This window comes from Crocodylus siamensis, chromosome 3 (genome assembly GCF_052110815.1).
Source record: "Crocodylus siamensis isolate JL-2025a chromosome 3, ASM5211081v1, whole genome shotgun sequence".
Taxonomy (NCBI): Eukaryota; Metazoa; Chordata; order Crocodylia; family Crocodylidae; genus Crocodylus; species Crocodylus siamensis.
In genome coordinates, this window is record NC_143397.1 from 27438013 (window position 1) to 27454128 (window position 16116).

General features: G+C 41.8%; 1 protein-coding gene across 5 annotated transcripts in view; it reads right to left on the minus strand.

Moving 5' to 3' along the window:
- C6 (complement C6) overlaps window positions 1-16116 on the minus strand; it is a 53164-nt gene that overhangs the window by 20859 nt on the left and 16189 nt on the right. For all 5 annotated transcript variants that reach the window (XM_090037997.1, XM_090037996.1, XM_090037994.1 and 2 more), the window contains 5 exons: window positions 14942-15083; window positions 12030-12168; window positions 9991-10191; window positions 9524-9764; window positions 2770-2895 (listed from right to left, as the gene is read on the minus strand). In XM_090037997.1, coding sequence (XP_089894123.1) covers window positions 2770-2895; window positions 9524-9764; window positions 9991-10191; window positions 12030-12168; window positions 14942-15083 — 849 coding nt within the window. The remainder of the gene's footprint in view (window positions 1-2769; window positions 2896-9523; window positions 9765-9990; window positions 10192-12029; window positions 12169-14941; window positions 15084-16116) is intronic.

The following is a 16116-nucleotide window of genomic DNA, read 5'->3' on the forward strand; positions in this document are numbered from 1 at the left end:
TCCCTCAGAATTTGTCTTCAGAATTAATTGGTTCCCATTGTGTTGGAGAATTCCTAACGTTGTTTTGAGAAAAGCATTTTCCTTTTACTATGCTTTAAGTTGCTGTGACTTTCTGTGTCTGTTTCCCCAGTTATAATAAGGACACAATTAAATGCCTATATCTTTACAAATCTCTGAAATCTGTGGATGGATAATAAGCATTAGGAGCAATAATTGTGATAATTCAGCTCCCTACAAAAGTAGAGTGCAGATATGAAATTCAGATTTCAATCTCCTCCTAAAGTTAAAGGTATTTGAATACAGAGATTTGAAAAAGGCCCATCATGTTAATTACCATATATGCTCAAATATAAGATGATCCTGATTATAAGATGACCCCCAATAATTAGATTCTATATATGTAAAATGTATAAGTTTCATACAATTTTCCAGGTAGAGAATCTAATTATTGGAGGTGTGTTCCCCTCTGTAACAGGGTTCCCTTCCGGGGTGGCTGCAGTGCCCTTATCCACCCTTTTGTCTGTGGACAGTCACCCCTTCATCCATCCACCATGCCTTGATGCATTTCACTTTTAGATAAAGGAAGCTTCCCCAGGGTTTCTGAAACCTGATCTCCTCATGACCACCAGGTGCCCATTGTCATTGCCTTAAGGGCTAATTGAGTGGCTCTGTCTATCCCTACACTACGCCCCATGCCTTGCAAGTGTTATTACTCAGTGATGTTCGTTCCACTCAGATGTCCCTCTGGGACCTCCTGGTCCCACATTCAGCCCGTCTCTGGGCTCCCAGACTCCTTACTGGGCCCCTAGGGACCTCCTCTATCCCTTAGTCCCTCCTGCAACCTCCAGAACTTATCCCCAGCTCAGATGTTCAGCTAGGAGCCCTACTGCCAGGAGCTCATCTCCCTGTGGCTCCTGGGGCTAGACTGTCTAACCAGCTCATGCCCTGGGCTTATATGCCTCAAGCCTAGGCCCCTTCTGTTTCAGGTGACTCCCCAAACAACCCCTGCCACACCTGCAGGCTGCTTTTCAAGCACTCTCTCCTCATAAAGTGACAGGTACATGTCAAGCACCCTTTCATACCCTCCTATTGTTACAACAGGGAAAATAAATCTGGGGGGGATCAGGTTGCTCCTATGCCCCCTCCCCCGACAACTTCTTCCCTCTGCAGCCCCTTTCCCCCCTTTACTGTCAGAATCTGCTCTCCCTGAGCACATAGAAGTGAGGAGCAAATCTGAAAAAAAACACCTTGAAATAAACATAGCTGTAACAATTTGCATATGATACCCATAGACTTAGTTCATCCAGAAATGATACATTTTATCTTTTTGGAAACTGCTGTAAGGTCTAGGACAGGTACTCCAGTAATGCACTTTTAAATATCACTTTGGCACTTACATATACAAACTATACATGATATTAATCCAAAGCCAAAGGCTTATGATTTACCACATGTCATTGGGTTGGGCCCCAACAGAGTCAACAGCATTTCAAGCCATGGTGACCCCACAGCTCAGCATTGCTCACTATGCATGTGTATGTACTCCAGTGAGCTTCCACAAAAGATCCATGTGGTAATCAGCCCCCACTCATGAGTGGAGATGGTGTTTTCTTCCAAAATGTTATGTGCAGATGAGGCATAGGGAAACCTCTCTATATGCATAGGGAAACCAAGCTAAGAGAGGGGCCAGCAAAGGGCTTCTGGGTGAATTATTTAGTGCCATTTGATAATATTTTCCAGCCATTTAAGGTGGTGAAGAAACAGGAATCATTTTAAATCAGAAAGAAAGGTAAAGCTCAGCTATGGGAGTGAAGAGAAAGTCAAAATATGTGCAATGTAGTGGATTAACATGACTTTAAAGAGTCAGCGGTGAGAGGGACTGCACTTAATGGGCACTACCAGGGCACTACCATAAGTCTCATTCAGATAGGCTGCACTAACGTAATCATTGTGGCATGAGGACAGGTGCACAGGAACACAGGTATGCAGGTGTGACTATTGCAATGGGTGTGTGGGTGCATAGAAATGAGTAATGTAACAGGTATACGTTTCTGAAACTGTGTTTTGGGCTTTGAAGACTGGCAAGATTGGTTGTCTATCTGTCTATAGAAATACATTTTTCAAAAAAACCCCCAAACAAACAAAAAACCTTAATCCTTGTGGTGGGCTCCCATTGGCATCTTGGCCTTTTGGCTAAGTTAAAGTATTTTGGCACCAAAGGGAGGGTGTCAGGGCTGGCTCTGGCCCTCCTGGTGCCAGCCTGATGTTGCAGTGTCACCAGGCCTGATGCCAGTACCCTTTGAAAGGAAGACCAACCCATTTTTAAGGGCCAAAACAAACAAACGAAAAGGTTCCCATCAGCATGTCTGCCCAATATTGGCCACGTACCTTAGACAAGGGCTTTCCCTGCCATGCTAACTGGGGGGCAGGGAGAGGGGGCTAGAGGAGGGGGAAGAACACCTCATCTTGTATTTGAATAAATATGGGAGTTAGGTTCAGTAAATCTCTATTTAGACTTTTTGTTAAATTTAAAATGCTTCAGTACATATATTCCCTCTATAAGCGCTATCTGAGTGATAGGTAGGCTTAATTTTTCCCCACAGGTAGGTACTAAATAAACTAAATTATTCTAATTGTTAATTTCTAATAAGGATCAGAAAAATGCTGGGCTATACAAACTTAAAGTGTTGTATAAATTGACTGTTATCCATCACAGTAACAGCACACAGGATGGGTTTAGCTTCAGTTGGGATTGCTTGGCACAGTTACCTTCATAGCGTTCCGTTATTCTGTTGTTGGAACATTCACGAAAATACTCGGTGAATTTCACAAAGAAAAAGTAGGTACGTGTTGTTTCTTGCATGACACACTTTATAATTGTGCTCTCTGTTAGACCTAGAAAAATATTAAACAGCAAAATAGAAAATGAAACTACTCTTCAGATCTGAAGGGGACTCCTGGGTCAGTTATCCTGTCCCATCCCCTGCTTTCTTAAGTAACCACTTACTCAAGGAATGCCCAAGATCTCCATTTCAAAATCTTACAAACAACTGTAAGATGCAATACCCCAAATGCTGGGAACACCTTAAAACAGGGCATGAATTACTGCATAATCATCATATAACTCCAGATAAGAAAACCCTCTTAAGTGAGTAACAGTTCTAGATGTAATATTCAAGACTTAAAATTGGAAAATGTATTTATTTTAGTGTACTTGCACAAGGAATGGATTTGAGTCATGGTTGCCCTGAACCTTCAGTTCCTAGCAAAACTATGAATTTTATCCAGCCCGTCCAAAATATGTTATCAGCTTTATATATATATATACACTACATCCCTATATATATATGGGTTTCTCTTATGCTTTAGACAAGTAGATATTCATGACAGGCACTGTAGAGATACTGACAATAAAAAAAATACCTACAAAATGTGGCATTTTCCTAATAAACTGCTGCAAGCTTACAAGACATAAATAAAAATAAAGTAAATAAAACTATAAATAAAAAGAAAGTAAAAATTAAATAGCTCATTGTACCATGTTGCTTCTAATTAGCCTGTTTTTGAAAAAATCAGTTCCATGAAGGTTTAATGAAGGTTCTGGTCCTGGGTACGGCCAAAAATTGCATCCACCTGGAGAGCCTGATGGCAATGCATTGTGGTAGCTCCCACAAAATGGCACAACCTCCATAATGAGGTGAGTTTTGGGCTCCTCAAAATGCTAGTCCCCACTGCCTTGTGTGTATTCCTTGGTTGGAGTAAGGCTAAGGGACACCCCCTTGATAGAAACATGCCTTTGCTGAGGCATTAGGCAGTCAGCAGAATCTCTAATCTGTTGCTCTCTGGCAGAAGCTGCAACCATTGAGGCACCGAATGCATGGCCTTTAGACTCATCTCAGTGGTCTAAAGGGAGGATAGCAGGTTTAGAGCAGCCTCTACTCCTCCATACTTTTGCCTAGACATACACATTCATGGTCTCAGTATGATGGTTGCAGGACTCTGTAAGGGGCATTTGGAACCTGAGGCAGCTACCAAGGTGTCCAAGCAGCCCTATTCAGGGGTGTCCTACTTGTCTGTTTTGAGGATGGCCCTAGAAAAGGTAGGCCAAAAAAAACCCCCCATGCCCCAATCCAATCTATGCAGGCCAAAATGAAATAAAGAGACTTGCATGTTGGAAGGTTCAGATGCTGAGCGCTGGACTTGATTTGGACTCTGATTTATGGAAAACAGCACTAACTATGAACTGGTCAGACTTGGAATCAACATTCCTGCATTATCAGAAACTCAGCTCTCAGATACAGGTTCTATTCAAGAGAATGACTTGAAAGAAAACCATATTCTGGCATGGAAGCCAGCAGGAGAAAGGAGAGAGCAGGGAGTATGTTTTGCTGTTAGAAACAGCTTACTATCTTCCTGTGAAAGCCCAGTTGCTGTATCTAGTCAACTCATGACACTCAGAGTGCACACACACAGAATGGCTTCATCACATTGTTTAGTGTTTATGTACCTACCTTTCAAGCTAGCAATGAAGTTAACAATGTTTTCTATCAACAACCCAAAGAAGAGATTCAGAAAACTCACAGAAATTAGACCATAATAATACTCAGCAACTCCAATGCAAGAGCTGAATGTAATTTTGAGAATTGGCTTGGTATTCTGGGCAGACACGGAATTGGTAATATGAATGAAAATGGCCAATGAGTGTTAGAACTCGACAAGTCAAAATCTATATGATATCAACACCTACTTCACTGGGAAAATACAAGACATCATGGAAACATCTAAGATCAGGGCACTGGTACCACTTAAACCTAGTCCTGACCAAGTGCAACCACCTGAAATAAATCTTGAACATGAGGTATTATTATAGTGCTGATTATGATACTGATCATGCCTTAGTCTGCTGCAAAGTCAGAATCAATGCCCAAAAGATCCACCATAGCAAAATTACCAGTCATCCTCAGAATAACATCAGCCAAACTAAAGATATAGAAAGATGCAGACTATTTAATGAAGAAGCTGTGAAAGCAAGCTTACTTAACAACTCAGCTACCAAGGCTTGGGAAATCTTAAAATTAACATGTATAATGCTGCTGTAACAGCGTTCAGCAAAAAAAATGTAAGAAAAATGCAGACTGGTTTGAAAAGCACTCTGAAACCCTTCTACCACTGCGTGAGAACAAAAGGACAGTTTTAATCATCTACAAGAAATCTCCCAACACTCTAACCCTGGAAAATTTGAGAAAGGCTCAGATAGAAATGCAAAAAAGAGGCTAGGAAGTACACCCAAGATATTTGGCTAAAACTTGTGATGGTATTCAGAAAGCAGCTGAGACAAGTGATAGCTGCAGGATGTGCAAAGGCATCAGACAAGCAAGTGGTCCAGTCAAGAAGAAAACAGCTCTGCTGGAAGACTTAAACAGAAATGTCTTCACTGATTAACAAAAACAACTCAAGTATCAGACTGAAGACTATGGAATTCTATACAGGCAGTCCTCGACTTACAGCGTTTCGAGTTACAATGTTTCGCACTTACAACATTTATAAACTGACACCTTGTTTCAACTTTATGACGTCAGTTTCAACTTTACAATGCTTGATCTGATGCGACGCCACACCAGCGACCAAGTTCGTCGCATCGCTCATCTTCCTGGAGAACATCTGTCCAAACTTCCTCAGACACTTTCTTTAAGAAAGCAGACAAGACTCCAGAAAAACCTGCAGCCAAGACTCCTGAGAAGACTCCAGCCAACAACCCTTCAAAAAGTCCAGCCAAGAGCCTTTCAAAAGTCCAGCAAAGTCACCTCAAAGAAGTCCTTCCAAATCAACATGATAGCTATTTATAATATAAATACATTAATGTAGCTATATTACTCATCTATAATTGATCGAGTACAAAATTCTGGGGTATTTTTGGTGAAAATAGGGTATCGGGCCTTGGTTCAGGAACCAATCTCCCATTTATAACATTGTTTCTTATGAAAAATTGGTTCCAAGTTACAACATTTCGACTTAGGACGCAGTTTTCAGGAACCAGTTGTGTCATAAGTCTGAGGACTCCCTGTATTTGAGTGAGACTGAAATCAAACATGAAGAGCTTGAAGGGTTACCACAGTTGGAAGTTACGATAGATTTGGACAATGTACCTATATTAGAAGATTTTCAGAAAGCCAGTAAATTGATCCCTGGGAACAAGGCATCTGGCAACAACTGCTTGCTGGTTGAACTCTACAAATGTGCCAACAACAAAGTATGTCAAAAGCTCTGTGAATTTATAGTGCTCTGTTGGAAAGAGGAAGTGGTGCTGGCAAGATTTCGAGGATGCTCAATTTGTACAATTATACAAAAACAAGGGGGATAGAAGTGCCTGTGACAACTATAGCAGTATCTCCTTATTGAACATTGTCTGGAAAGTTGTCACTTGCATTATGCTCCCTTGCCTGCAATCTGTAGGTGAAAAAATCTCTCCTGAAAGTCAATGCAATTTTTGGTCAGGACTCTCTACCATTGATATGATATTTGTGGTCAAGCAATTGCAAGAGGCGTGTACAGAAAAACAAATACCACTCTACATAGCTATAATTGATCTGATGAAGGTCTTTGATACAGTCAGACAGGGCTTTGTTACTGTTCTGAAGAAACTGGGTTGTTCCCCCAAACTGCTGAATATCATTTGCTTACCACATTACATCATTACATCAAGGTATGAAGGCAACTGCAGTGTATGAAAACAAAAAATGAAATGCCTTTGACAGCGACAATGGAGTGAAACAGGGGTGTGTCTTAGCACCCATGCTCTCTAACATCTACTTTTCATTCCTGCTTTTTCATAATACGCCCAACACCCACCCCTTAATATAAAAGGAGAACATCAGGTGCCCATCAGATCTCCCCTTCAAAAACAAAAACAAGGACAGCAACAATGGCATTTATCTTTGAACCAGACTAGATGAAGGTTTGTTTAACATCTCAAGTTTTAGAGAGAAAACCAAGGTGAAAGAGCTGGTTCCGAGTGATTTCCTGTTTGCAGATGATGTGGCCTTGGTTGCCTACAGTGAATCTTCCCTACAAAATTTTGTGGACAGATTTTCTGAGTTATGCAAGAGCTTCAGGATGGCAGTTAGTCTCAAGAAGCCTGTGATCATGTACCAAGAGGTGGAAGAACCAACACCTGACATCACTCTGAAGGGTAAATCTTTTGGCATTGCTGACAGCTTTTACTTGGTTTCTATGATCAGCAGGAATCTTGACCTTCAGACTGAACTAAGAATTGGAAACTTAGACAAGAATTTTCAGCTATTGTAGAAACATTCATGTAGTAACAGCAAATGATCAATTAAGGAGAAGATGCGAATTTAAGAAACTTGTATGCTGTCATGCCTGCTTTATGGTTCAGAGACGTGGACAACACATACTAGGTACATCAAGAGACTGAACAGCTACCACATAAGATGCCTGAGTAAGATCCTGAAAATAAAGTGGGAAGATAAAATACCAAATAGAGAGGTGCTGGAGTGCACAGGACTGACACACTTAGAAATCACTGGGCATGTTTATACGAGATGCTTTACTCTGCAGTAGAGCTAATTACTGCATAGTAAGCGTCACCATCTACATGTGCTGATTCTTACCAAGCAGTTAATTTGCTACTGTCCATTACAGCATCTGTGCCCATTACTGCCCAGTACAGCAAATTTGCTCCCAGTCAGCTGGGCAACAGGGGACAGGAGATTTCTCCCTGTTCCCAGGAGCTGCTTGCTGCTGGAGTGCGCTCGACCACAGGAGCCTGAGCAGAGACAATCTCCTTCTGCCCTGGCATCAGGGAGCTCCCAGTCCCCAACCCCCACTCCATGATCAAGGAACTGCAGCTGGGAACAATCTCCCAGCCTGAAAGTTGCTGGGAACTTTCATTGTGAAATCATAAGCAATAGCAAATTTTTGTAGTTTCATGTTCGCATACAAACAGCAGATCAGCTGGAAAGTAAAAAACTTTTCTGCTGCTTCTGGAGGAATTTCAATGTTCAGAGATTTAATGACACTAGTATATTTTGGGGTTGACTGCAAGGGTCATATGATCAGTGTGTTATATGATAGGCTTTTTAGGTCCAGGATAGGCTTAGCCAATCACAAGACAAAAGATAAAAATCTAAATAATGTATACACACAGATGCACATGCGAATGGTAGAACAGGCCAGAATTAAGGTAGCCCTTGAAATAATAGAAAATGAAAGTCAGTTCCTGCTCAGAGTTTACATGCTAAAATACAAATCAAAGTGGGATAGGTAGGTAAGACACAATAACACTGCAGCAGTGGGAAAAGAAAGTAACAAAAATTATGAGACGGATGTAGTTCTGAGTGAAACACAAATTGCCACCATCCTAGCCATTATCAAAGTGCATTTTACTTTATACATTGTCAAGGAGTTAAATTTTGAAAGGAAAGATAATTTAATGGCCTTACAGGTTTTGACAATGAGATTGTTTTCCTCACGTGGTGGACTGTGTCAGAGAAAGTACAGATGTGTTTGAGACAAAAATGGGTAAGTGGACAAAGAAGGCTACCTTAACTGGGAGAGAAATGTCTGCTAAATTAGGAGTTATGATAGATCTAACAGAGTGGCTCTCAGTGATAAAGGGTTTTTAAGACAAAGATAGAGAATCTGTGTTTTATTATAGTGAGGGGGTTGCAAAGAGCAGGGTGATGTCAGAGCAAGCAGACAGGAAGAAATCCTGGTCATTAGCACACTAGATGACCTTCGGGGTAGCAGAACAATTGAACTCAAGGCTAGAAAGAAGCAAGTGATCCTTGATCACTTAGCAAGAGGCTAAGGCTCTGAATAACATCAAGAGACTGGACCACATAAAAACTATGTATTGGTTACCACACTTCTATGCAGGGTAAATTACCTTGCCCAAACTGCTTCTGGTCCCTGAGCTTGCTCTAAACAAGCAGTCTGCAATGCAGAGATACCCTATGAGCAGAACAGAGCTTTTCAGTCTTGTGGTGCCAAACTTTCACCTCCCAGCAGAATAAGAACAGTACCTATCAACAGCATAATGGCTTGATGGAGAATCTGTGTGGCCAACCAGCTCCACAGAAAGCGTGACCTGAGATCATACAGATATTAGTCAAGCAATTCCCCTTGCATGCAATGTTTTTTTAAGTTGCTTCTTAAAACTGGAGTAGTATGAGCAAAGGTAAATATGCTGTCCTTAGTGCCAGGCAGAATGCAGCCTTTGCTGTAGAAAGGCTTGTGAATTGTCAAATGAATGGTGTTAGATATATCATCTTTTCCACACTTCCAGATGATGGTTCAAACTCTGCTTTCCCGTACAAGGGAAAGGAGGACCTGAATGTCTACTACAAACATTCTGTTTTAACTATCCCATTCCATTAAAAATTATAGCCAATTTAGTTGACAGAAGCACAGCATTATAGTACTGCATACAGTAAACCAAACTACATTAACTACTGTTAAACTGGCCGTGCATTTTTTTCTTTTCCCTGAAAAGATTACATACCTGAGTTTTTCAGTTCTTCTGTACTGTACTGATAAAGAAGGTCATATGTGCCACCCAGCGAACCAGTAGTGTAGTAATGAGTTCCAAAATCATCAAATATTCTGCTATAAAGCTCATAGTTGTACTCCAAGGGCAGGTTATTAAGTGCTTGTAGAAATGTGCCTGAAAGCAGCAAATCTTCCTTTTTCAGAGTGAAGTTTGAGACTGCAATCACTTTATAGATCCTAACAAAGTTGGAATTCTAAAAAACCAAAATTGAAATGGAGAAAATTTGTAATATACATTTCTTGAATTTACAGTTCATTTTTTGGAATCAAATCAGACCTGACCCATTTCATTTACTACAAAGTCATCTTGAAGGTCACTTTCAAGTGGTCAGAAATAAAACTGTCCCATAGTATACCTGTCATTATAATCTTTAAGACACATAAGTATTATAAGGATAACAGAGAGATGTATTATTTTACCATTTTATGAGAGGCATCAATAATTTCTTTGAAGGCAGCAGATGATGAGGAACTTGTGTGTGTATCTGTACCCCAAAGATAGGGGATCCCAGAAGAAGATCCACTGTAGCTGAAGTGTTTCCCAGACTTAAAATCACGTTCTCCCATGGTAGTTAATTTACTATAAAATTGTGTTTTCAAATCATCCTCTAAATTTTCCACCTGAAGAAACATAGATTTATTTTTAAAAATAGGTTTTTGAACTTTCTGAGATAAAACAAAACAAAAAGTTTTGCTCCACGGCTGGTCATAGATGCTCTATAGTTTTTTCCATGGTTCTCTCATAGATGCATTCCTGTTATGAGGATTCAGAACTTCTCTATGTGGCCTCATCATTCGCAATAGGGCTGTGCAAAGCTTGGGTCCCTGATTTGATTCGGCAGAAATTCAGCCCGATTCAGTGGCTGAATCTCCAAATCTGAATCGACTCAGAGGACCCTTTAATCTCTCTGAATCAAATCAGAACCCTTTGAATTAATTCAGAAAGATTCAGTGATTCAGAAATAGACACAGCTTCTGCATACCTCTAGGTACCAGGCAGCTTGTGAATTCTGAGATGCTGAGGCAGATGGAGTGTCCCACAGGAGTGCGGAGGGGTCCCCAGCGCACTTGGCAGGAGACCCGGAAGTGGACCAGAAGCACTTCTGGTTCACTTCTGGTTATGCGGGGAACAGGTGGGCCCCCCCTGCGCCCTCCAAGCTCAGCAACTGTTGCTTCCTGGGTCTGGGGGGGCATGCAGGGTTCCCCCATGGCTGATCGCTGAGCTGGGGGTGTTTGTGGGGGCTTCCCAGCATGTTCCCCGGCAGACCCGAAAGTGGACCAGAAGTTCTTCTGGTCCACTTCCAGATTTGCCATCGAGCACGCAGGGGGGTTCCCCTGCATGGCTGTGGGATGCTCCATCTGCCCCAGCACCACAACATTCATGAACCATGCTGGTACCTTGAGGTATGTAGAAAAAACATTTAAAGTTGTGTCTATGTCTGAATCGCTGAATCAGCATCGAATCTTCAGATTTGGATTCGGTCAAATCGAATCAGGGACAGTGATCTGAATCAACTAATCAAATCACTGTCCTCGATTCTGACCAAAGCCAAATCTGAATTGAATAGGGCACACCCTTAATTCCCACAGATCCCAAAGAGTATCCAAAAACTAAAAGGGGAGCCAAGATCATCATAATAGTCCTGGAAATCAAGAGCAGTTTTGGTTTTCCAATTTTCAAATGTTGTCTGCATAGCCACTTCTAATGCTGTCTTTTGTTCAAGATACAGCATTGAATAAACTTGGCTGGATCCTCCTACTGAGCCCTCAACCTTCAGCCTGACTTGAATGGACTTGAGTATGCCTTATTACCAAACAATTCTAACTGTTTGGGCTCTTTTTCTTAGGAATCGATTTGTAATGGTCTAGTGTTGTATTCTCTTTAATAATAGTGATGATCAAAGAGCTTGGTATGGGATGTGAGAAAAACTGCTTAGATTTCTTTATGGGGGCTTGATTTACTCTCTCTCTTCTCTTAGTTGGAGGTTGTAAAGCAGCTGGACTTTGCCAAACTATTTTAAGAAGGTTCCAAAATTTTTCCATAATAGCCTGGTAGGACCTTGCACACTGTTGAAGACTGTACCTACAGTGTCTAATATATACATGGTGCTCATCCAATAAATCTATTTATATTATAGAATCATAGAGAAGTAGGGCTGGAAGGGACCTTGAGAGGTCATCTAGCCCGAACTCCTGCTTGAGGCAAGGATCATTTAAGGCACCATTTCATATGGGCTACTGTCAAATCAAACCTGAATACTACAAACAATCCATCTGCACTAAAGTGATGCATAACAAGATAGAAGAGTTTAGATGAAATTCCCTTCAAATCATAACTAGAGAGAATCTAAGAGTTAATGTATATCACTGTCTAATCAGGCACATCATATGCTATTGAATCATTATAAGGATCCTTTAGATAAGTGCTGTATTTGATATTTTAAGTCCTGATATGTTACCTGAAAGCTGACAGTCTCAAGATTTGCAGGGACACGAAATATTTTTCTTGTCTCATTGTTCTTTACTGTTATGCATTTTCCTCCATTGAATGTATTATCAAAAATCTCGCCACAGCTTTTCCCTGCCAAAAGATTAAATCTAGGGGGAAAGTAATATCCAGGAGTTATCTGCAGGAAACTATGTACATTTTATAGGCTTTTCAAAGGACTTTCAATAACAATTCCTAATTCATTAAGAACATGTTAGAAATACACTTATTTTTATTGCAGTAGTGTATGCAGTCCTAGCTAGGATCAGAAACCCCATTGGTCCAGGTGCTGTACAAATACATGGCGTAAAAAACATTAACTGCACTGAGGAGGTAGAATATTCTTATATAATACATTGATTTTGTGGGAGAAGCTTCACTGCTTACATACCAATTTAGTGATTACATTAATATAGCCTCCCCACCCCCCAACCCTGAGTTTGGAACAGGATGTCATTTTTATGTTGGTTTATTAAGAACTTTAAGTCCTGGTACAATAATTGCCATGAAATCATAACTTTCTGAAACCAAGGATAAAATATGACTTACAAACCTGAACAAGTTCCAGTCAATGACCTTTGCCCTACATTTCTTGAAACAAAAACTGCCAACTGTAAATTTAAAGTCCTGATTTATGTCAAGTGCATAAATAAACTCATATATTAGTCAAACTATCCTTGTTCCATTATACAAAGCCATGTCTTAATATGACATGGGAATTATGAAACTATGTTTATATATGGTATTTCTTGCAGTAAGAACAGAATATTTTTCCATTATTTTGACCCCCTCATAAACACTTGATGTTCTTTTAGGTTCAGCAATCTGAGATATATCTGAACAGACTTTAATTCTCTCTCTGTAAGATGACAGTTGGCATGCAATAGATGAAACTGAGCCACCTATCCTTTTCTCCCAGCCAAAAGGATAACAACCAGGGATCCTGGTTTTCTCTGATAAAAAAAAAATTCCAACTTTTCTGTTTAAAACTTCAGAATCCATGATTAAAATGAAGGCCATCATATATAGGTATCAATTGAACACAATGTTTTATTGATATATTTACAGTTTTAAAGCAATTTGGAAGCCTACCAATGCCTCAATCATTATAAAAAAACAAATTCTAAATACCTATATATTTTGGCATTTGATTTACGGTTTTTCATCATGGAAAATCAGAGCTCCTGCTGAGACCACTCTGTACACCCCAGGGAATTATGTGCTTAAAAATTCAAAGTCATAAGCAGGAAAATTAAAAATTATATAAAATTAATTAGTTTAATGAAATATAACACAATTTGACCCTTATTTAGAAATATATGCAGGTACCTTGTATGGTTAGGGGGTGGGTATGGGGTGTTTGTGTGTGTGGAGAATTCTGAAGGTGTTGGGGGGGTTGTGGGTGGGTGTGGGGTTTGTGGGAATTGTGAAGGGGTATGGGAAAGTGTAGTGGGTTTGTGGTTCACAGCCCCAATGCCAGCAGCTCAGCAGCAGCAGATTGTGGGGCACTCATGGCTGCAGCAGGCAGAGCCCCTAGTGGTGTTCACCTCTGGCTGAGTCCCAGGGCATGCATGTGCTGGCATGGAGCCGATACGGCTTCCTGGTGCACACCTTCACACCAGACCAGGCTGGCTCTATGCCAGCATATGGAGATCACAGCACTGCAGGCAGGAGCCTCACATCATTGGGCTGGGTAGGTTCTGTGTCTTCATCATCAGCTTCCTACTGGAGTGCTGGAAGCCCCACGTGAAGGCACGGAGCTGACCAACCCAGCACAATAGTGCATGGACTAGGATCCATGTGCCATCAGGCTGGGCGGGATGCATGCCTCCACATGGGGTTTCCAGCACTCGAGCAGGAAGCCACCCATGGAGGCAAGCACGAGCCTGCCCAGCCTGATGGTGTGTGACCCCATGCCTCCATATGCAGCTTCCTGCCCAGCCTGATGGTGCACAGCTCCTGGTGCACACGCCATTGGGCTGAGCTGGCCCTCCACATGTGGCTTCCCATGGACACCTCTCTGCTTCCTCAGCCTCCACTTACACACCCCCACGCTGCCCCCCAACCACCCTGCTTGTTCTTCTCACAGCTCCCAACCCCCCTGACCCAGCCCTGGCAGTCATCCACCTCACAGGGCTGCCCCCCCAGCCCCGCCTATACCCCTGATCCCTGACCTGCAGTCCCCCTAGTCCTCCTGGGGGGTGGGGCTCCAGCTGGCCACCAGCCCCCTGCAAGCCCCACTTGCCTCAAAGGCTCCAGGAGGGAAAGCAATCCTGAGACAAGCCCTCCATCATTGAATCTCAGGCCCCACCACTTCCCCCTCACGTACCCACTTCGGACAGGGCTTAGGGTTTGCTGCCTTTTTTGTAAGAAGCTCTTGCAGGCTGGAACTCTGCCAGCCTGAAGAGAACACTTTGCAAAAGTGGAAAATCCATGGGTATCTCTGTTAAAATGAAAAATCTTCTTTTTTCTCTCTTTTAAAAGGGAAAATCTGCAGGTTTTTCCTGTTTTTCTGTGGGAAATGGAAAACCTGGATCCCTTATAATGACGATAAAAATTAATTATTTTTCAACACCTTTTATATTTATGAGTATAATATTAAAACCAGTATTTATTATAGTTTTGGATGATTTATATATTTATGTGATTTATGGATATTATATAAAGATATCAAAATAATTTACATTTTTAAAATCTCTCTGCTTTTGTGATTGACATCTTTGCATGATTCCATAAAAGCTCATCTCTTAACAAACATTTCTGAAGATATAGCTTTGCCCTTGGTGCAATGGGAAGCAATAAATGCATCCTTCTTTCATTGTCTGCAGAACTGAATGCAATAACAAGACTGTCCGCATGAAAAGGTTAGCAGGAACAACTTACCCCTGGCCCATTAACTGCACACCAGGGATGCTTCCATACATCCTGTTGCACACAGACTTTTTCTGTCTACAGTTCCTTTCATCAGAGTTGTCCCCACAGTCATTTTCTCCATTGCATTCCAACTTGTTGGCGATGCAGCGACCTGTTTCAGAGAAACAGTATATGTACAATGATTTTCCTTCAGAGCTAAAAAAACTGCAATTCTGGTCAATAATATGGGAAAAAATGTGAAGATGTGTAAAACTCCTAGAGACTGATCCTGCAGCCAGTCCTATAGAAATCCCCTACACAGAGTGGTTGTTTAATCAGATTGAAGGTTTTTTCAGGGAACAGGTGCATCTGGATGTCTTATTGTCCTAAAGATTTCTCTGCCTGCTGTATTGTCCTCTGGGGACCACTAGTGGATAGTATGATTTTAAGTAGACCAGGCACTTGCTGGCTACACAGCAGGGTCATGGTAATAGGGGAATGCAAAGACTGCCTACACAGCCCTCCCCAGAGCTCTATGCATGGTCTACTTATAGCTGAGCATTTTGGGTGTGGGATCTCCTTGGCATTTACTTTAGAGAAATTTCACCCATAGGAGACATACAGGGAGGGCATGGTGGGGGGACACAAGCCCCCCATAAGAGCACTGGTGCCCTCCCTGAGCAAGTGCTCTGGCAGTAGGGGGGCATAGAGAGTGGTAGTGTGCCCCTCAAAAAATTGGCTCCTCTGGCAGCACATTGGTGGCACAAGTGCTGGTAGTGGAAATGCTGTCACTTCCGCTGCCGCCATGCTGCTGACATCCTTGGCGACTGGCCACAGGGGGACTCCCCCCCCCCCCAGACACCAGCTGGCCACTGGGGGACCCCCCCATCCTTTTGTGCCTCACTGGTGCCCCCCCCAGACTCGGGAGGCACCAGTTACCCATGTTTCCCCCCTGCTTCCCCCCCCCTTTTAGATCATTATATCTTCCAAGTGACTTGGTCTAAATATCCACATTGTTATGTTGTCTCTTCTGAGGAGATTTGCTCTTTCTGATTTTAAAGATACTACAGGAGTAGTACAGAAATCTGTGCCTGCTCTGGCTGTGTTTTTTTTTTTTTTATAGCTTCATTTGGAAATTATCTTAGGCTGCAAAGACATCTCAATTGAGGTAGTCCTGAAAGTCACAGGTTTTGACCTGCATCAAA